The sequence below is a fragment of the Meles meles genome, chromosome 5 (assembly GCF_922984935.1).
Source record: "Meles meles chromosome 5, mMelMel3.1 paternal haplotype, whole genome shotgun sequence".
Taxonomy (NCBI): domain Eukaryota; kingdom Metazoa; phylum Chordata; class Mammalia; order Carnivora; family Mustelidae; genus Meles; species Meles meles.
Genome location: NC_060070.1, coordinates 127,080,211 through 127,103,453, shown reverse-complemented (window position 1 = coordinate 127,103,453; position 23,243 = coordinate 127,080,211). Strand labels below are relative to the sequence as shown.

Below are 23,243 nucleotides of genomic sequence, written 5' to 3'. Positions count from 1 at the left end.
TTTTTCGTAGATGGCTTTGAAATTTTGAGGTATGTGCCCTCTATCCCTACACTTTGAAGAGTTTTGATCAGGAACGGATGCTGTCCTTTGTCAAATGCTTTTTCAGCATCTATGGAGAGTATCATATGGTTCTTGTACTTTCTTTTATTAATGTATTGTATCGCATTGATGGATTTGTGGATGCTGAATCAACCTTGCAGCCCTGGAATAAATCGCACTTGGTCGTGGTGAATAATCCTTTTAATGTACTGTTGAATCCTATTGGCTAGTATTTTGGTGAGAATTTTTGCATCTGTGTTCATCAGGGATATTGGTCTGTAGTTCTCTTTTTTGGTGGGATCCTTGTCTGGTTTTGGGATCAAGGTGATGCTGGCCTCATAAAATGAGTTTGGAAGTTTTCCTTCCATTTCTATTTTTTGGAGCATTTCAGGAGAATAGGAATGAGTTCTTCTTTAAATGTTTGGTAGAATTCCCCTGGGAAGCCATCTGGCCCTGGGCTTTTGTTTGTTTGGAGATTTTTTTTTTTTTTTTTTTTTTTTTTTTCTCATTTTATTTATTTTTTCAGCGTAACAGTATTCATTCTTTTTGCACAACACCCAGTGCTCCATGCAAAATGTGCCCTCCCCATTACCCACCACCTGTTCCCCCAACCTCCCACCCCTGACCCTTCAAAACCCTCAGGTTGCCCCAACCTCCCACCCCTGACCCTTCAAAACCCTCAGGTTGTTTTTCAGAGTCCATAGTCTCTTATGGTTCGCTTCCCCTCCCCAATGTCCATAGCCCGCTCCCCCTCCCCCAATCCCACCTCCCCGCAGCAACCCCCAGTTTGTTTTGTGAGATTAAGAGTCATTTATGGTTTGTCTCCCTCCCAATCCCATCTTGTTTCATTTATTCTTCTCCTATCTCCTACCCCCCCATGTTGCTTCTCCATGTCCTCATATCAGGGAGATCATATGATAGTTGTCTTTCTCCGATTGACTTATTTCACTAAGCATGATACGCTCTAGTTCCATCCACGTCGTCGCAAATGGCAAGATTTCATTTCTTTTGATGGCTGCATAGTATTCCATTGTGTATATATACCACATCTTCTTTATCCATTCATCTGTTGATGGACATCTAGGTTCTTTCCATAGTCTGGCTATTGTAGACATTGCTGCTATAAACATTCGGGTACACGTGCCCCTTCGGATCACTATGTTTGTATCTTTAGGGTAAATACCCAGTAGTGCAATTGCTGGGTCATAGGGTAGTTCTATTTTCAACATTTTGAGGAACCTCCATGCTGTTTTCCAGAGTGGTTGCACCAGCTTGCATTCCCACCAACAGTGGAGGAGGGTTCCCCTTTCTCCACATGTTTGGAGATTTTTGATGACTGTTTCAATCTCCTTACTGGTTATGGGCCTGTTCAGGTTTTCTATTTCTTCCTGGTTCAGTTGTGGTAGTTTATATGTCTCTAGGAATGCATCCATTTCTGCCAGATTGTCAAATTTGTTGGCATAGAGTTGCTCATAGTATGTTCTTATAATTGTCTGTATTTCTTTGGTGTTAGTTGTGATCTCTCCTCTTTCATTCATGATTTAATTTATTTGGGTCCTTTCTCTTTTCTTTTGGATAAGTCTGGCCATGGGTTTATCAATCTTACTGATTCTTTCAAAGAACCAGCTCCTAGTTTCATTGATTTTTCCTATTGTTTTTTTGGTTTCTATTTTATTGATTTCTGCTCTAATCTTTATGATTTCTCTTCTCCTGCTGGGTTTAAGGTTTCTTTCTTGTTCTTTCTCCAGCTCCTTTACGTGTAGGGTTAGGTTGTGTACTTGAGACCTTTCTTGTTTCTTGAGAAAGTCTTGTACTGCTCTATATTTTCCTCTCAGGACTGCCTTTGCCGTGTCCCACAGATTTTGAACCGTTTTGTTTTCAATATCATTTGTTTCTATGAATTTTTTCAATTCTTCTTTAATTTCCTGGTTGACCCATTCATTCTTTAGAAGGATGCTGTTTAGTCTCCATGTATTTGGGTTCTTTCCAGCGTTACTCTTGTGATTGAGTTCTAGCTTCAGAGCATTGTGGTCTGAAAATATGCAGGGAATGATCCCAATCTTTTGATACCAGTTGAGACCTGATTTAGGACCGAGGATGTGATCTATTCTGAAGAATGTTCCATTTGCACTAGAGAAGAATGTGTATTCTGTTGCTTTGGGATGAAATGTTCTGAATATATCTGTGATGTCCATCTGGTCCAATGTGTCATGTAAGGCCTTTATTTCCTTGTTAATCTTTTGCTTGGATGATGTGTCCATTTCAGTGAGGGGAGTATTAAAGTCCCCTATTATTGTATTATTATTGATGTGTTTCTTTGATTTTGTTATTTATTGGTTTATATAGTTGGCTGCTCCCACGTTAGGGGCATAGATATTTAAAATGGTTAGATCTTCTTGTTGGACAGATCCTTTGAGTATGATATAGTCTTCTTCCTTTCTTATTATAGTCTTTGGTTTAAAATCGATAGGTTTTGTTTTTTTATCCATTCTGATACCCTGTGTCTTTTGATTGGGGCATTTAGCCCATTAACATTCAGGGTAACTATTGAGAGATATGAATTTAGTGCCATTGTATTGCCTGTAAGGTGACTGTTATTGTATATTGTCTCTGTTCCTTTCTGATCTACTACTTTTAGGCTCTCTCTTTGCTTAGAGGACCCCTTTCAATATTTCCTGTAGAGCTGGTTTGGTGTTTGCAAATTCTTTTAGTTTTTGTTTGTCCTGAAACCTTTTTATCTCTCCTTCTATTTTCAATGATAGCCTAGCTGGATAGAGTATTCTTGGCTGCATGTTTTTCTCGTTTAGTGCTCTGAATATATCATGCCAGCTCTTTCTGGCCTGCCAGGTCTCTGTGGATACGTCTGCTGCCAATCTAATATTTTTACCATTGTATGTTACAGACTTCTTTTCCCAGGCTGCTTTCAGGATTTTCTCTTTGTCACTAAGACTTGTACATTTTACTATTAGGTGACGAGGTGTGGACCTATTCTTGTTGATTTTTAGGGGTGTTCTCTGCACCTCCTGGAATTTTTTTTTTTAAACTGAGAACCATTTTAATTTATTTTTTCAGCACAACAGTATTCATTGTTTTTGCACAACACCCAGTGCTCCATGCAAAACGTGGCCTCCCTATTACCCACCACCTGTTCCCCCAACCTCCCACCCCTGACCCTTTAAATCCCTCAGGTTGTTTTTCAGAGTCCATAGTCTCTTATGGTTCGCCTCCCCTTCCAATTTTTTTTTTTTTATAAACATATAATGTATTTTTATCCTCAGGGGTACAGGTCTGTGAATCGCCAGGTTTACACACTTCACAGCACTCACGATAGCACATACCCTCCCCAATGTCCATAACCCCACTCCCCCTCTCCCAATCCCACCTCCCCCCAGCAACCCCCAGTTTGTTTTGTGAGATTAAGAGTCATTTATGGTTTGTCTCCCTCCTAATCCCATCTTGTTTCATTTATTCTTCTCCTATCCCCCTAACCACCCATGTTGCTTCTCCACATCCTCATGTCAGGGAGATCATATGATAGTTGTCTTTCTCCGATTGACTTATTTCACTAAGCATGATACCCTCTAGTTCCATCCACGTCGTCGCAAATGGCAAAATTTCATTTCTTTTGATGGCTGCATAGTATTCCATTGTGTATATATACCACATCTTCTTTATCCATTCATCTGTTGATGGACATCTAGGTTCTTTCCATAGTTTGGCTATTGTAGACATTGCTGCTATAAACATTCGGGGACACGTGCCCCTTCGGATCACTGTGTTTGTATCTTTAGGGTAAATACCCAGTAGTGCAATTGCTGGGTCATAGGGTAGTTCTATTTTCAACATTTTGAGGAACCTCCATGCTGTTTTCCAGAGTGGTTGCACCAGCTTGCATTCCCACCAACAGTGGAGGAGGGTTCCCCTTTCTCCACATCCTCGCCAGCATCTGTCATTTCCTGACTTGTTAATTTTAGCCATTCTGACTGGTATGAGGTGATATCTCATTGTGGTTTTGATTTGTATTTCCCTGATGCCGAGTGACGTGGAGCAGAGTATTTTTTCATGTGTCTGTTGGCCATGTGGATGTCTTCTTTGCAGAAATGTGTGTTCATGTCCTCTGCCCATTTCTTGATTGGATTGTTTGTTCTTTGGGTGTTGAGTTTGCTAAGTTCCTTATAGATTTTGGATACTAGCCCTTTATCTGATATGTCGTTTGCAAATATCTTCTCCCATTCTGTCAGTTGTCTTTTGGTTTTGTTAACTGTTTCCTTTGCTGTGCAAAAGCTTTTGATCTTGATGAAATCCCAATAGTTCATTTTTGCCCTTGCTTCCCTTGCCTTTGCTGTTGTTCCTAGGAAGATGTTGCTGCGGTTGAGGTCGAAGAGATTGCTGCCTGCGTTCTCCTCAAGGATTTTGATGGATTCCTTTCTCTCATTGAGGTCCTTCATCCATTTTGAGTCTATTTTTGTGTGTGGTGTAAGGAAGTGGTCCAATTTCATTTTTCTGCATGTGGCTGTCCAATTTTCCCAGCACCATTTATTGAAGAGGCTGTCTTTTTTCCATTGGACATTCTTTCCTGCTTTGTCGAAGATTAGTTGACCATAGAGTTGAGGATCTATTTCTGGGCTCTCTATTCTGTTCTATTGATCTATGTGTCTGTTTTTGTGCCAGTACTGTGCTGTCTTGATGATGACAGCTTTGTAATAGAGCTTGAAGTCCGGAATTGTGATGCCACCAATGTTTGCTTTCTTTTTCAATATTCCTTTGGCTATTCAAGGTCTTTTCTGGTTCCATATAAATTTGAGGATTATTTGTTCCATTTCTTTGAAAAAAATGGATGGTATTTTGATAGGGATTGCATTAAATGTGTAGATTGCTTTAGGTAGCATAGACATTTTCACAATGTTTATTCTTCCAATCCAGGAGCTGGAACATTTTCCCATTTCTTTGTGTCTTCCTCAATGTCTTTCATGAGTACTTTATAATTGTCTGCGTATAGATTCTTAGCCTCTTTGGTTAGGTTTATTCCCAGGTATCTTGTAGTTTTCGGTGCAATTGTAAATGGGATTGACTCCTTAATTTCTCTTTCTTCTGTCTTGTTGTTGGTGTACAGAAATGCAACTGATTTCTGTGCATTGATTTTATTTCCTGACACTTTACTGAATTCCTGTACAAGTTCTAGCAGTTTTGGAGTGGAGTCTTTTTGGTTTTCCACATATAGTATCATATCATCTGGGAAGAGTGATAGTTTGACTTCTTCTTTGCCAATTTGAATGCCTTTAATTTCTTTTTGTTGTCTGATTGCTGAGGCTAGGACTTCTAGTACTATGTTGAATAGCAGTGGTGATAATGGACATTCCTGCCGTGTTCCTGACCTTAGCGGGAAAGCTTTCAGTTTTTCTCCATTGAGAATGATATTTGCAGTGGGTTTTTCATCGATGGCTTTGATAATATTGAGGTATTGCACCTCCTGGATTTTGATGCTTGTTCCCTTTGCCATATTAGGGAAATTCTCTCCAATAATTCCCCCCAATATACCTTCTGCTCCCCTCTTTCTTCTTCTTCTGGAATCCCAATTATTCTAATGTTGTTCATCTTATGGTGTCACTTATCTCTTGAATTCTCCCCTCGTGGTCCAGTAGCTATTTGTCCCTCTTTTGCTCAGCTTCTTTATTCTTTGTCATTTGGTTTTCTATATCTCTACTTCTTTCTTCTGCCTCATTTATCCTAGCAGTGAGAGCCTCCATTTTTGATTGCAGCTCATTAATAGCTTTTTTTATTTCAACTTGGTTAGATTTTAGTGCCTTTATTTCTCCAGGAAGGGCTTTTGTATCTCCAGAGAGGATTTCTCTAATATCTTTCATGCCTTTTTTGAGCCCGGCTAGATCCTTGAGAATCGTTATTCTGAACTCTAGATCTGACATTTTAGCAATGTCTGCATTGATTGGGTCCCTAGGCTTTGGTACTGCCTCTCGTTCTTTTTTTTTGTGGTGATTTTTCCGCCCTGTCATTTTGTCTGGATAAGAGCAAGTAAAATACTAAAAGGGTGCCAAAGACCCCAGAAAAAAGCACTTTTACCAAATCAGAAGGTACCCCAAATCGTGTGGGGGAGAAAGGGGATAAAAAGAGGTTCAGAAAAAAAAGAAATAGTTAAAAAAAATAACAAATAAAAAAAATATAAAAAAGAAAGAAAATATATATATACTAGATAAACTAGTTAAAAAACGTTAAAAAAGAAAAGGGTAAAAGTTAAAAAAAATTTAGCAGTAGAAGAGAAAAAAAAAATGAGAAAAACATTAAATTAACCCAAGACTAAAGAATCAAGGAGAAAAAGCCATGAATTCTGTGCTTTGCTTTCTCCTCCTCTGGAATTCCGCTGCTTTCCTTGGTATTGAACCTGCTTTCCTTGGTAGTTGAACTTCGTCCTGGCTGGATTTTTTGTTAATCTTCTGGGGGAATGGCCTGTTGTAGTGACTCTCAAGTGTCTTTGCCCGAGGAGGAATTGCACCGCCCTTACCGCGGGCTGGACTAAGTAATCCGCTCGTGTTCGCTTTCAGGAGCTTTTGTTCCCTGAACGCTTTCCGTAGAGTTCCAGAGGACGGGAATGAACATGGCGGCCTCCCAGTGTCCGGCCGGGATGAGTCGAGAGCCTGGGGCCCCACTCCTCAGTGCACCCCCAGAGGACAGCGCCCAATCACTCCCGCATCCCCAGCCTCCAGCTGTTCTCCGAGCTCAGGTTCAAGGTAACCCCGAGCTGAGAGCTCAGTCCTCGGCTCTGTCTCTGTAGCTGGCTTCCCCGTTCTAATACCTGCAACTCTGCGATACTCCGACCCCCCCACCCCATCCTTCCGTGACCCTGTGGGACCTGGGGCCATGCTGACTTCACGTGGGCTTCATCCCGGTTTAGCCTCTGGAGCAATGTCCCTCAGTGGAACAGACTTTTAAAAGTCCTGATTTTGTGCTCCATTGCTCCGCCGCTTGCCGGGAGCTGGACCCTCCCCCCACGGTCTATCTTCCCGTCATTTGGATTCACTTCTCCGCCAGTCCTACCTTTCAGAAAGTTTTTCTGTTTCTAGAATTGCTCTTCTTCTTCTCTTCGATCTCCTGTTGGATTTGTAGGTGTTTGCAATGTTTAGATAAGCTATCTAGCTGATCTCCTGCTACCTGATGTCGTCTCAGCCTGCTACTTCTCCGCCATCTTGACTCCTCCCTAATTTTTATTTTTTATTAAAAAATTTTATTATTTAAGTTAGTCACCATATAGTATATCATTAGTTTTTGTTTTTTTTAATATTTTATTTATTTATTTGACAGACAGAGATCATAAGCAGGCAGAGCAGCAGGCAGAGAGAGAGAGGAGAAAGCAGGCTCCCTGCTAAGCAGAGAGCCCGATGCGGGACTCGATCCCAGGACCCTAGGATCATGACCTGAGCCGAAGGCAGTGGCTTTAACCCACTGAGCCACCCAGGTGCCCCAATATATCATTAGTTTTTGATGTAGTGTTCCATGTTTCATTGTTTGCATGTAACACCCAGTGCTCCATGCAGTATGTGCCCTTAATTTCCAAAAGGGATGCTAAGACAGTTTTTGAGATTCCTTTTGTAAGCATAAGATAATAATATTTGGAGTATTTATTCAGTTTTGTATCAGTAGGTCTTTCAGGATGAAGATGCTGTCACATATACCAGTATTTTTTATTTTCTCAGTTTCTTATATGTTCTAATCACTATTATGAATCACGAAATCACTATTATAAAAAATTCCTCTTAGTTTCTTATATGTTCTTTCCTCTTAGTTTCTTATATGTTCTAATCACTATTATAAATCACTAAATCACTATTATAAAAAATTCCTCACTATTGTGAAGAAAATACCAGTGCTTGAAACAGAAAAGGAACCTTAAGATATATTTGGAAATTCAAAGAGCTGAAAATCTGCAGATGTTTCAAGTTAGAATGGTGTTGATACAGGCGATGCTGACCTGCCATCATCTAATAGGGGTTGGCACACTTTTTTTGAAAGGGTGATTAGTAAATACTTTATAGGCATTTTGGGCCTTAGGGTCTCTATTACAACTACTCAATTCTGTTGCAGTAAGAAAACAGTAATAGACAACATAGAAATGAATTTGTGTGTACCAATAAAACTTTATTTATAAAAACAGATGTATTTCTTAGTTGCTATAGTTTTCTGACTCCTGATCTAAAACAGGCACCAGGGAATGTCAGTGAATAAGTAAGTGAAGGGATTCCACAAAAGGAACCTCAGTAAATTCCCCAATTAGAACATTTATGGGCTATATTCTCTGACCAAAATAAGTAAAGAAATTGGACTAAGAATAAAGCTAGTAAATACTAGAATTTAATAATCACAATAATCATAATAATAATAAAGCTCAACAACAAACTGTTAACTGTGGAATTCTTTAAAGCCTTCTAAAGTTGATCTTGGGTCAAAGAAGAAATCAAAACTGCAACTACAATTCACTTCTAAATGAAGAGTGAACCCATTGCATGTCAAAATCAATGGTGTGACCAACATTATAGATAGGAAAAGTAGTGGCTTTAAAGGTTATTAAAGGAAGACTGAAACAAATGAACTAAGTATTCAATCTAGATAGATAGGAAAAAAACAAAAACAACAACAAAATAAACCCAAGCAAGAGGAATTGACAAATGTTGAAGCTATAGGTTGAAGCTGTAGGTAATAAACACCTCTCCTGACAAAAGAAGGTAGAATTTACAGCTTATATCAAGGCCTGTTATTATAAAGGCTCATTAAAACAGAAAACATTCACAAGTCTAACCATGAAAAAAGATAGAAATACTCAAGACAGTGGTAGAGATGATAAAATCACAGCTATGGAAGAAAGTAGTATGATGTTAAGTTTGAAAATCAGAATGAAATATCTAATTTTCTGAAACATATACTAAAATTATCTAAAGAAGAGTTATAAAATATGGTCCCATTACCATGAAGGAAATTCTCAAACAATCATACAGAATGACGTACTAGATATAGATGGTTTTACAAGCAAGCAACAGGAAACATACAAGGAATAGAACATTTCTATACTATTTAAATAACTACGAGATAGCAAATATGGAAAACTTTAAATTCTTTGTGTAAGGCCAGAACAGCACTCTGGATACAGTAAGTGCTCAATAATATTTGTGCAGTGCTGAATGCTTCTTGATACTACAAAAATAAGCAAAGAAATATAAGAGAAGGTAATTTCTAATTAATTGAAAATAAGATTTAAGATATAAAACTCTTAAAGTACAAGTGAATCAAATCTAGGAAGGTTTGAAGAACTAATAAAATGGAACCAAGTGGGGTGCCTGGGTGACTCAGTCGGTAAAGCATCTGCCTTTGGCTCAAGTCATGATTTCAGGGTCTTGGGATCTAGCCTAGCATTGGGTTCCCTGCTTAGTGGGGAGCCTGCTTCTCCCTCTCCATCTGCACCTTCTCCTGCTTGTGCTCTCTCTCACTCTCTCAAAGAAAGAAAGAAAGAAATAGGAAGAAAGAATAAAAGAAAGAAAACAACTTAAAAATATGGAACCAAGTAATGTTTATTCCTAGAATATAAACTAATTCATTAATAGGAAATTTATTATTTTAATCCAGTGTATTAATAGGTTAAAAAAGTTATCTCAAAAGTTGAGAAAATATTTGGTAGATTTCACTGTCCATTCCTAATTTTAAAAATGAAATTTTGGGGCACCTGGGTGGCTCAGTTGGTTAAGCAACTGCCTTCGGCTCAGGTCATGACCCCAGGGTCCTGGGATCGAGCCCCACGTTGGGCTCCCTTGTCAGTAGGGAGCCTGCTTCTCCTTCTTCCTCTGCTGCTCTGCCTGCTTGTGTCTCTCACTCTCTCTGTCAAATATTAAATAAAATCTTTAAAAAAATAGACTTTCAACAAATTAAGGATAGAAAGCTATTTTCTGTAGCATAATTATTAGCTATGTAGTATCAATAGTAAACATCCTACTTAATGATACAGGGCTAGAGCATGTATTCTCAATGGGAACAATAACTGAAAATTAGCCCTTGAGGGGACAAAAAATATCTTAGCTTTTATGTGTAAAGTACAGATATACATATAGTACATTATGTAGATGTACCGTGTATTTATGATATTAGAATTTCTTTAGGGCAGTTAGGCTAAAAAGCCTCCTCACAGAGGCAGTAATGAAAAACAGGTTGAGAAACTTCTAGAGGATTGCCTTTTTTTAAATGAAAATTATTTATTTATTTATTTTTTAAGATTTTATTTGACAGAGATCACAAGTAGGCAGAGAGGCAGGCATAGAAAGGAGGAAGCAGGCTCCCCACTGAGCAGAGAGCCTGATGCGGGGCTCGATCCCAGGACCATGGGATCATGACCTGAGCTGAAGGCAGAGGTTTTAACCAACGGAGCCACCCAGGCGCCCCTAAAATTTAATTAAAAAAAATTAATTAATATGTAGTATATTACTGGTTTCAGAGGTGCAGGTCTGTGATTCATCAGTCTTATATAATGCCCAGTGTTTATTATATTATATGCCCCCTCTTAATGTCCATTACCCAGTTACCCCATCCAGACCCCTCTCTCATCCAGCAACCCTCAGTTTGTTCTAGGTTTAAGAGTCACTTATGGTTTGTCTCCCTCTTTGGTTTGGTCCTGTTTTATTTTTTCCTCTCTTACCCTATGATCTTCTCTTTTGTTTCTTAAATTTCATATATCAATGAAGTCATGTTAATCGTCTTTCTCCGACTTACTTCACTTAGCGTAGTGCTCTCTAGTTGCATTAACATCCTTGCAAATGACAAGAGTTCATTTTTTTTAAAGATTTTATTTATTTATTTGACAGAGATCACAAGTAGGCAGAGAGGCAGGCAGAGAAGGTGGGGAAGCAGGCTCTCTGCTCAGCAGAGAGCCCGATGTGTGGCTTGATGCCAGGACCTGAGATCACGACCTAAGCCAAAGGCAGAGACTTAACCAACTGAGCCAACCAGGCACCCCAAGATTTCATTTTTTGATGACTGTGTAATATTCCATTATATATACACACACATACACATACACATATACATATACCACATCTTCTTTATCCATTCATCTATTGAGGGACATCTAGGTTCTTTCCATAGTTTAGCTATTGTGTTCATTCCTGCTATAAACTTTGGGGTACAAGTGCCCATTCAGATCACTACATTGTCATCTTTGGGGTAAATACCCAGCAGTGCAATTGCTGCATCATAGGGTACCTCTATCTCTATTTTCAACTTTTTGAGGAACCTCCATACTGTTTGCCAGAGTGGCTGTACCAGCTTACATTCCCACCAACAGTGTGGGAGGGTTCTCATTTCTCCCCATTCTTACCAACATCTGTCATTTCCTGACTTGTTAATTTTAGCCATTCTGACTGGTGTGAGATGGTATCTGATTGTGCTTTTGATTGTATTTTGATTGTATGCTGAGGGAGGTGGAGCATTTTTTCATGTGTCTGTTGGTCATTTTTATGTCTCCTTTAGAGATGTGTTTGTTCTTGTCTTCCGCCCATATCTTGATTGGATTATTTATTCTTTGGGTGTTAAGTTTGATAAAATTTTTATAGATTTTGGATACTAGCCCTTTACCTGATATGTCATTTGCAAATGTCTTCTCCCATTCTGTTGGCTGTCTTTCGGTTTTGTTGACTGTTCCCTTTGCTGTGCAAAATCTTTTTATCTTGTTGAAGCCCCAATAGTTCATTTTAGCCTTTGTTTCCCTTGCCTTTGGAGATGTGTCTAGCAAGTAGTTCCTGTGGCTGAGGTTGAAAAGGTTGCTGCCTGTGTCCTCTAGGATTTTGATGAATTCCTGTCTCACATTTAGGTCTTTTATCCATTTTGAGTCTGTTTTTGTGTGTGGTGTAAGGAAATGGTCCAGTTTCATTCTTCTGCATGTGGCTGTCCAGTTTTCCCAACACATTTGTTGAAGAGATTGTCTTCTTTACTCTTGGATATTCTTTCCTGTTTCATCAAAGATTAGATGACCATAAGTTGAGGGTCCATTTCTGGATTCTCTATTGTGTTCCATTGATCTGTGTTCCATCTCGATTATTGTAGCTTACCCTTTATTGTTAGAAATAAGACAAAGATACTTGCTAATACTACAGTTATTCAGCATTGTTTTAGAAGTTATAGCAAATGCAGTAAGGCAGTTAAAATAAGTAACACATAAATATTGAAGAATAAAAGCCAAAATCATTGTTGTATTTTAAGGTAATAAGATTTTCTACAGAGAAAACATAATAGATGACTGGAAAATGATTTCAATTGAGAGAGACTCAGTGCCCAGGAGGTTGACTAGCTTCAAGATAGTTACATGGGCTTCTCTGAACAGAGCTGGATAGTTTATTGACAGTTTCAAGTGATTTGAATAAGTGGGAAGTTTCAGTGTTATAGATAATGTAATTGATACATTTGTTCCTTTAAAAATATATGTTGAGCATCAGTATATCCAGATGAATGTTCTAAGTACTGGGTATATAGCAATACATGGAAATATAAAAACCTGTTCTCTCCTGGAACTTAAAGTCTAGTCAGTAGAGATAGAGAAAGAACAAGATTTTGCAGGAATGTAGTATGTCAGGGTGTTGATAATCCCATCACAATTTTCATAGGGTTATTTTAAGAATCTTACTCAATATTTTAAAAAAGATTTTATTTATTTATTTAGAGAGAATGAGTTGGGGGTAGGGGATGAGGAAGAGGGTGACAGAGAATCCCATGTCAGGCTCCATGCTGAGCATAGAGCCTGACATGACCCTGAAATCATGACCTGAGCTGAAATCAAGAGAATCTTAACCAACCGAGCCACCCAGGTGCCCCACACAGTATTTTAAAGTTCATTTATATCAATATCTGTGACAGAATGGCTAAAATAACTTGTTAAAAATTAATTGTCCTAGTGGATGTTTAATTAAAATACAGAAATCAAATTATTATGTTAGAGTTGCAAAATAGATCAATGGGACAAAATATAGAGGGTTCCAGAAACAGTCTTAAAATGAGTATTTGTTACTGATAAAAGTGACATTCCAGATCAGTGGAGAAAAGAGTGGATTATTCAGTGAAATGGTATTTGGTCAAGTAGCTATTTAGTACCCCTAAATAGATTCCTAATGAGTTAAGTAATTAAGCAGATACAACAGTATTAAAGTACCAGAAACATAACTTTGAAAGCATGATTCTATAAGTAGCAACGAAAGGGTCCATTGGTTTGACATTAAAAAAGACTCAAAATTTCCTAAGGGCAAAGACCACCATAAGCAATGTGAAAAAAACAAATGATAAACTGGGGAAGATATTGACAGTGTATAAAGGGACAGAGAGTTAATGTTTTTACTAGAGATCTTAAAATCTAGGAAAATAAATCTAATGCAAAGTTGCAAAGATCATTAAAATAGAATTTATCCACAATGCAAGTTGAGACCATTTATTTTATTTTGCCTACCAGATTGCTACAAATTAAACAGATTGCTATTACCCAGTGTCCCTGGTGAGAGGTTGTGTTGATAAACTTTTCTGCAGGCCAGTTTGGTGATACATACATGTTATGATCTTAAATCCACATCTTTTGACTAGAAATTCCTCTTTGAGTGTACTGCAGTGCAATAATTGGATAAATGTACAAAAAATGTTTTATACAAAAATGTTCATTGTCGTGTTCATAATAGAAAAAAATTAGAAATTGTCTAAATGTCATTTTGACATCCATACAGTGGAACACTAAGCAGCTTGAAAATAATGTAGATTTATACCTGCCAACATGGAAAGATGTCTGTCATGTAGTTTACATGTAAAAAAGAAAAGGTTGCAAATGTATGCCTAGCATGTTATAATTTTATAAAGCACATATAACTATATCTACATATATGCCCTGGTTGATGAAGACAATCTATTTTTTAAATTTTTATAATTTTATTTATGAGAGTTTGGGGGATGGGGCGTGTGGGTAGGAGCAGAGGAAGAGGGACAAGCAGACTCTGAGCAGAGCGGGGATCCTGACTTGGGGCTTGATCTCATCATCCTGAGATCATGACCTGAACTGAAACCAAGAATTGGGTGCTTATCCGACTGAGCCATCTAGGCGTCCCCTGATTAAGACAGAATGAATATATGCACCAACATGGTTGAAAGTGGTTCTAGGAGTGATGATTTCAATTTTCTTCTTACAGTTTAGAAAGAATATTTAGACATTTCTGTGGTAGAGTGCCTATCCTTTTAATAATCAGAGTGGAAACAGTGAAACTCTTTTTAAGGGAGAAGGTGGAGGGAAGAAGATGGAAACAGGCCTTGGTTTTCGGGCCTGAGGTCTGCCATGCCTTGTGGCCCTTCTCGGGGGCCTGCAAGTAAGTGGAAGCTGAGTGTTGGCTGTGTTGGGACCTACCATACTTGAGGTCCCCTCCTACCAAACTCTGGATGCAGTCTTCATGGCATCATGAAGTTTTGTGCCAATATCACTGGTGAGGACTTTTTAGAGCTCTTTAATCATATCAGTGGCACCCTTCCAAAGCTGGTGGGAGTCTGTGCGCTCTACGTGCTTTAGGCCTGATGACCCCAGTCATCTGCGATGCCAGAGTGTGGTGTGAGGTGAGGCGGGGAGACTTCCACCACTTTGTGTGGAAGATGTTTCAGAAGTGTTGAAGGAGATTTATTTAGAGCTAACATCTGAGCATTTATTCAGAACAGTGAGAAGCACAGGGAATGCCTTTTACCTTGAAGCCCCAGTTGACCAACAAGTGGCGTCCCCACCACACTGTGTCTGGAGCTGCCATTGCCCATAGGTTGGGCTCCTGTGGTGGTACTTGATCCATCTGATGGGCCTGTGAGGGTTCTTAACCCAGTGGCATGAGAAGATTTCCTGGAGCCCAGCATGAAAGCCTGTGATGTTTGTGTTTATCTTCTGGCTTTGAAGACTCTGAAGAGCAGTAGAGAAAGACTTTGAAGACTCTGAAGAGCAGTGTAGAAAGGATAGCAAACGGGTGATAAGTGCTGGTTGAAACAAATCTAAATGGCAAAATGAACTTCAGTGTAGAAACTGATGTCATGTCTATTAAAAGTTATTTTAACAATCTTGGAAATCCTCCAAAGTCTGCTCAGGATATGTCTCAAGACATATTCCGTCTCAAGACGGAAGCCTGGAGAACATGGTGGGAGTGCTAGTAGAGAGTGGGAAGCTTCTGCAGTTTTTCGAGGGACAGCAAATAAATCCTGTAACAGCCTTATGCAATGTTTTGAGCAATACTATTCTTCATCTTGTTTTGGTTCATGAAGATGTCTCTCTTCAGTATTTCATTCCTGTCTTATAAAAATTCAAGCAGCCTGTATTTCTTTAAGCTTATGATCTTTTCAAAACTGAAACAGACCCTGAGTTAATTGGCTTGCAAGTCTGCGCCCTCACTGGCCTATGTAGAATGTACATTTTGCTGAACTCTTGTTCCTTTGCAAAGCTTTTATTAAAAAAATTGGTGAAAGAATTGGATAGTTCATTTGTGTTTATTGACTTTGTCAGTTTTTTTTTTCTTCATACTTTTTAAGAGGCCAACAACAAAAGAAAAGACTTTCTACTTTAACTTTTTTGGGGGAAAAGGATGGTAACAAAATAAAAACTTTGAATTTCTGAAACATTGGATCAGTTTTTATTATAAAATGCTACTGTGTGAAATGGGAACTTCATTCTTATAAAACAAGTATAATTTTGTGAGGGGTTTTTCTTTAGAGAGCTTAATATGCTGTCTGAAAGATAGAAGTTATTTAGCATTTGTGTATATTGCATAGTTTTTGTTAAAGCTGTGTTTTGTCAGTGTGTATATATATATATATATAAGTTTATATTCATGGTTTTAGATTTATCATCTACAGACCTTGAATTGGTTATTAGGTTCACTAATAATGCATCTTACTCATAATGATTCGATTTTGAAATAGTCAGTTTATGTGGACTAAGATTTTTCTTAGGGTAACTTTTATATAAACCAAGTTTCCATTTTTTCCCTATAGTGTTATGTTATTCTATTTAGAAAATGATGCTCAATGTTTCATTATTTTGAGGACTGGTACAGTGATTAGAGGAAGGTTCATATTCTTTCATATTACATTTTAGTTTTTTAATGGCTTATGCAATAAAAGGAGCCATTAACTTGGCAGCCTTTATTTTTTGCAGACTCAGTAAATTCTCATGACTACATTTTAATCAGTTATGAATAATTTCCTACTAGATTTAGTGATAAAATGCTTAAATTTGCTAATTTATTTTGTTTTGCTGATTTCTAAATTCCAATCATGGTGTTGTGGAAAGAACACAGAAACATGAGACCTAGGCAAGTTACTTGAACTCTGGAACTTTTAGATTTCTTTCAGTTTGAGTAGATTCCATTTCAGTACTCTTAGGGTTTCAATATAGGAAAATTAAACATTTGTTTTTCAAAGTATTTCAAACATTTTAAAATATTAACACATAACTATTTCAGAATTATAGCTTAAGTTTTTTTCTAATTTCTGAATTATGCACAATTCTTTGTGAATATTTTTATTTTTTTATTTTTTTTAAAAGATTTTACTTATCTATTTGTCAGAGAGAGAGCACAGGCAGAGGCAGAGGGAGAAGCAGGCTCCCCGCCAAGCAAGGAGCCCGATGCGGGATTCAATCCCAGCTGGGATCATGACCTGAGCCGAGGGCAGCCACCCAACCAGCTGAGCCACCCAGGTGTCCCTGCTTTGTGAATATTTTTAAAGTTGTTTGTAAAAATTGTTTTTTTTTTAAAGTGATTTTTAATGTTTATAAAATCCCCTGCCCTCATCAGCACTTTTTATACTTTAAATGAAAGATGAAAATGCAAAACAAATATTTTAACTCAGTGAGAAAATTATAAGATATGCAGACTTTTTTCTTTCTTTGCATAAAATGACTTCCAATGCTTGTTTCTAGTATCTTTTTCAATTCTTTCTTTGGTTTATTAATTAAACGAGAATTTTCAAGCTGCCTTTTTACCTGTTTCATCACCTCTCCTCTCCTTCTTTCCCTTAGTCTCTCTTCCTCTGTCTCTGTCTTTGTTTCTGTTTCTGTTCTCTATATTAAATAAAACCAGGGAAATGAAGAAAACCTATGTTTTGTTTTGGAAAGTAAATAATTGTGCATTTTAAACTATGGTGAGTTATTATAATGGTTAACTTTTAATAGTTCATTAACAAAGTGTCTATAAAAGTTTTGTAGCCTGGTCTTTGAAATGTAACTTTTGAAAACGAGAGGGGTTATTTATTCCTCTGCTTAACCTACAGATATGTTGCTATTTAAAAAAAAAATTTGCAGGGCGCCTGGGTGGCTCAGTGGGTTAAGCCTCTGCCTTCCGCTCAGGTCATGGTCTCAGGGTCCTGGGATCAAGTCCCGCATCAGGCTCTCTGCTCAGCAGGGAGCTTGTTTCCCCCTCTCTCTCTGCCTGCCTCTTTGCCTACTTGTGATCTCTCTCTCTCTGTCAAATAAATAAATAAAATCTTTAAAAAAAAAATTTGCCTGTCTCATACTGTAACATCTAAATATAAGATCTTAAAAGTTAAGATTCTTTTTAACATAGTAGAAATTGTTTATAATTAATACAAAAATTTTAAAATAATAACGTGTTCTTGTTATAGTTTAGTTTAATTGTGAAAAGCTATGGACTGCCAGTTTCTAGTCTTACATTAGTAATTGAATTTAAAAGCCTGGTCTTATAAGTAAGATTCTCATAGACTCCAGAATGAAAAGGGCTTTGGGGATGATCTCATCTAAACACCTTATTGATAGATGCGAAAACAGTTTCAGAGAGCATAAAAGTAACTAAGGTTTTTTAATTGTCAATGCCAGAACCCATTTTAGTACCCAGATCTCCAAACTATTTATAGATGTTAACTTTTTGAGCTTGATCTGTCAAGACTTAATTCAGAGACTTACAGCTTGGATACACTTTTGTTTATTAAAATAAACATAGATCACCATGCAAATCTATTACTTACCTGACAAGATAAAATTTAAATGAAAAAGTCTAAAACATGTTATATCATCCTTGTGTGAAAATATCCTTTGTTCTTGCAGGTAGGTAGGAAGGAATTTATTTGCTACAAAATGATAATTCCCTGGAAGACCAAAGCCTCACATTTAAAAATCAAAGCATCAAGTTTGGAAATCATTTCAGCTTCTATTTCTTTTTTTTAAGAGAAACACTACTAAGAAGCAAGAAAATACGCCTTTATGTTTCAGTGTATCTTCAGAAAATAAAACACTGATGAAATGTATTTAAAGTGCTTCCTTATATCCATAAATGGGTTGTTTTTAATTGTCTCCCTAAATAGTGTAGTCTTTATTGTCTCCCTAAATATCGCTTGTACTATTTTTTTATTCCACTACTAAAAAGGTCAGTCATTAGTATACTATGATGATACATACTTACTTATTTATAAATGTACTATACCAGTATCACAAGAGATCAGACAAGTATTTATTAGTGGTTAATTTTTGTAAAGGTCCTCCTCTAAGTTTTGTTTATCTCCATTCAGGTCTAGATAGTTGAAAAATGCTTCATAAATTAATCTGAGTCTAGAGACATCAGAATTAGTATTTCTTTTTAAGCAAAGTTTTGTAAACCTGTTTGGTAACTGACAGGATATGGTATATATAGTTCTTAGATTAAGATAGAATTAGGGTAAGTATATCCTAATTTGCAGCCCATCTTCATATACCGTGAATATATGTGAAATTCCAAATAGGTACTTCAGTGCTGTCAACCTTTATCATTTGCCCATTTGTGTCATTTAGTCCTGTGTTTATTATTAGTGTAATTGTGCGAGGATATTGCCTAATAAAAGTGGCTTATTTTGTATCTGTAGTTATTTTCCTTATGTGGGTAATAATAGCTACTTTCCTTTTTGTTTCAATCATTCTGCTTTCAAAAGATGAAATTAGCTTGTGGTGTGTGTACTTTTAGGGTAGGTTTGTTCACTTTATTCCTTACCTCTTTCATGATCTTAAATGGCTGTGTAATATAAAGACTATATTTTAATTAAATAAGGTTTATGACAGGCAAAGTCAGACTTTTGTTAACCTTTGTCCAGTATATTTACATAAGAAAGACTTTAGGACAAATTTTCAAAGATTATTGGTTTATTGCTTTTGGAAAATCTTTGTGAGGCAAATTTGTAGGCACTTAATGACAACTATAGGTGAGAATTTTCCTTTAAAAGTTATAATAGAAAATAAAAATAACAACATGGGTTGTTAAACTGAGAATGTTCAGAAATAAATTGTTTTCTTAAGGCTTAGACTCTTTCCTGAGAGTGATAAGAGATTATTTATTTGTGATGCTAAACATAATGTAGAGTATTTCTAATTGGACATGGGCTGAAAAGAGACATCTCTTTCCATAATTCATTCCACAAAAAATTACTGAATACATACTATTTGGTAGGCACTGTTATATGTGTTTTGGACACTGTACTGTAAAAAGTAGATATTCTTATATTTCTGAATTAAATGGCTTAATGGTCTTCCTGCGATAATGGTTTGCCTATGTTTGGGGACATATCATTAATTTTTTTTTTTTTAATATATGAACTGATATGATGAATGCTGGATTTTCAGCTGCCTCTGATTTCTATGCCTGGAACACAGCTGTATTCCTTAATCACAAATAAGAAAATAGATCATACTTTTCGATTCTGGACTGTCAGTTGTGGCCCAGGCATTACCTGTTGTCAGCAGACATTACTTTGTTTTATTTGGACAAACTTTGAGGGTAACATAGTTAAGATTATGATCATGTGCTCAAAATGGATTTGAAATACTGGGAATAGATTGGAAATGCCCTGTCCTAGTTTTTGTTTGTCTGTTTTGTTTTTCTTTGACTAGAGGTAGTCTAATTTCAATTCTGTTTCACACCAGGATGAGCATTCCTCAGTCATATAGGAAACAACTAAGGTTCTCAGAATATGGGCTATCAGATACAAAAGATACCTCATAATATGTAGATGGTGTAAAGGAAAGAGTGTAAAGGAAAGACTCCTGTTTAGAGGAGTCAGGAAACCAAGAATCTGGTCTATTTCATAAATAATTAGGTGTGTGATCTTGGAAAAATCATTTAACATTTCTTGGTTACAGTTTCTTCAGATGAGGAGTCTAGACTTCAGTTGGATGAAGTCTCTTGGCTTTGATTCTGTGGAATACTGGCATGCCCCTCTGCTTATACTCAGCACTACCATGGGAAGGGTAGCTGACAGTTTAGTATCTTATTAATCACCTTTTCAGTAATATTAATGTCAGTGGTGATTTATTTTGTTTTCACCCTACTCTTTTTTTTTTTGGAGATAAGGATTGTAGAATATTTCTGCTTAAAAATTTATTCTTTATGTGAACTAGACCTGATTCTGAAATAAGTTGAAGCCACATGCTTATCTGTTTTATAGTCTAATATTACAGACAGGGATTAATATATATTATTAAATTACCACTCAGTGGTGGTCTGATTTTCCATGCCAATTGAATGAAGCATTTTCCTTTGTCAAGAACTGTAGACATTAATCAGTGAGGCAGCTTAATTACCCATTCTTTCTTTAGTGTTTGTTTTCCCTGCAGTGTTACGGTATCTTTGTTCAATATAGTTTCTGTTTATTAAAGCTGTTGCCAGAACTTTGTGTTGAAATATGTCTTTGCTCTCTTGAAAGTTTTTATTAATATGTGTTACCTTACCAAATTTCAGGCTTACCAGTTTATAATAGTTTTAGAGCACAATCTCAAAACAAGCTTTTTACTCTTTTGTATGTATTTAGAAACGTGTTTAAAGAGATAGTAGTAGTATGACCCATTAAAGAATACTTATTTCTGAAATTTCTGTTAGTGTATTTATTAAATGTAGTTAAATATATGGGACTTGGTTTACCGTTCTTTTTTTTTTTAAACCGAACACTAGTTTTAGCACATCTGTCTTTTAATAACTGTTTATTCATCGCTTATTTGTGCATTTTCTAATGTGAATGTGAAAATATCTTTTGGCTAATAGTGAGCTTTATATATTGATTAGCAGGAGAATATTAATTTGATTTAGTTTTGCTTTATTTTCAAATATTACCAAAGCATTATTTTGGATAACTTTTTATTTTTATACAGCTTCAAACTTATAGAAAACTTTCAAAAATAGTAAAAGTAACTCACTCCTATGAAGGTTTTTTGAAAAATTATGGTAAATGACAACTGTAAACTCTAGAGTCACCAATTATTTACTTCTCTTTTTTATGTTTTTTTCTCAAGTTTTTATTTAAATTCTAATTAGTTAACAGTATAGTGTAATATTAATTTCAGGTGAAGAATTTAGCAGTTCATCATTTCCATACAACACCTGCTGCTCATTACAAGTGCCCTCCTTAATCTCCATCACCTATTTAACCCATCCCCCAACCCACCTACATTCTCGGTTTTTTTGCTCCATTTATTTTTATTCTGTCAATCTATTGGTATGTATTTGTTTGAATCATTTGAGAATATGGTGCAAGCATCATTTTTCTCTTAAATTCTTCAGTATGTAGTTATTAAGAACAAGGACTTTCTCTTTTATTACCACAGTACGCTTATCAAAGTCAGAATTTAATATTAATACCATACCATCTAATCCACAGTTCAAATTCACATGGTGATAATTTGTCCAATTATGTACTTTACAGAAAGTATTTTTTTCTACTTCTAGAATCTATCCAGGATCATACAGTACATTTAGTTGTAATGCCTCTTTAGTGTCCTTGAATATAGAGCAGTTCTTCAGCCTTTCTTTGTTTTTCTTGACCTTGACATTTTCAAAGAGTGCACACCAATTATTTTGTGGACTATCTGTGAATTTAGGCATTCTGTTGATGAGTTTTGAGTTACGCGTTTTTGGCAGGAACATCACAGAGGTGGTGTTAGATTCTTGTCAAGATGGACATGATGTGGGGTGCCTGGGTGTCTCAGTGGGTTAAGCCACTGCCTTCCGCTCAGGTCATGATCAGTCCTGGGATTGAGTCCCGCATGGGGCTCCTTGTCCAGCAGGGAGCCTGCTTCTCTCTCTGCCTCTGCCTGCCACTCTGCCTGCTTGTTCTCGCTCTCTCTGACAAATAAATAAAATCTTAAAAAAAAAAAAATTAAAAAAAAAAGATGGACATGATGTCTGTCTCTCTTTTTTTTTTTTTTTTTTTGGAAAGCCAAATCTTACTGTTGTACTTACTGTACTGTTGTAAACCCCACATGGTCATGACATTTTTCCACTGCTGCTGTTTTCTGAAATAATATGTGTAGGCTTGGTATTATTTCTTCCTTAAATGTTTGATAGATTTTTTCAGTGAAACCACTAGGTCTGGAGTTTTTCTTTGTAGGAAAGTTTTTGATGATGAATTTAATTTATTTAATAAATATGAAGGTATTGGGATTTCTTATTTATCTTGTGTTAATTTGGTAACTTGTCCTTTTAAGGAAATTTTCTACTTCACCCAAGTTATAAAATTCATTGACATAACATTTTTCATAATATCCCTTCATTATTCTTTAAAAAATATCTTTAGTATCTATAGTGACCTGTTCTTTCATTCCTGAGATTGGCAATTTGTGTTTCTCTTTTTAAAGAGAATTTTGCTAAGGCTTATTGGTTAATTTTTGCAGAAAGACTTCTGGCTTTACAATTTTTTCTTGATTTCTTTTTATTTTTTTTGTGTGGGGTTTTTTTTTTTTTTTGATCACCAGTATTTGTTATTTTCTTTATTCTACTTCCTTTGTTCTTCCTCCCTGCCCCTTTGTGTTTTATTATTAGCTTTGCCTTTTCTAATTTCTCAAGATAGAAACATACATCCTTATTTTTAATTGTTCTTCTCTTATTATAAGCTGTGAAAGCCCTGCTTTGGCTCTGTCTCACAATTTTGATTATATTTTCATTAATATTCAGTTTAAAATTTTTTTTCCCTGTTCATTATTTTTGACTGTTGGGTTATTTAAGTTTGTTATTTAATTTCCAAATACTTGGATACTTTTCTCAATATTGTATTGCTATAGCTTTCTAATTTAATTCCTTTACAGCTTTGGAATTTCAGTCTTTGTAATTCGTTATGACTTTATGGCCCATTGTATAGTCTGTCTTGGTGAACATTCTTCAGACACTTGAAAAGGAGCTTTGGTATATATCGGGTCAAGA

The 23,243-nt window shown here is 36.4% G+C and overlaps 2 protein-coding genes across 5 annotated transcripts in view; both read left to right on the top strand.

The window, feature by feature from the left end:
- EXOC2 (exocyst complex component 2) overlaps positions 1-23,243 on the top strand; it is a 297,739-nt gene that overhangs the window by 30,032 nt on the left and 244,464 nt on the right. Inside the window, exon 2 of one of the 4 annotated variants that reach the window (XM_046004921.1) lies at positions 6,597-6,782. The exons of the other annotated variants lie outside the window; for them this stretch is intronic. The gene's annotated coding sequence lies outside the window, so the exon portion shown is untranslated. The remainder of the gene's footprint in view (positions 1-6,596; positions 6,783-23,243) is intronic. 4 annotated transcript variants of the gene reach the window in all.
- On the top strand, positions 14,507-15,377 carry HUS1B (HUS1 checkpoint clamp component B). The gene is given in 7 exon segments (XM_046004929.1): positions 14,507-14,630; positions 14,633-14,683; positions 14,686-14,777; positions 14,779-14,816; positions 14,818-14,974; positions 15,007-15,173; positions 15,206-15,377. Coding segments are annotated over 7 exon segments (801 nt in total).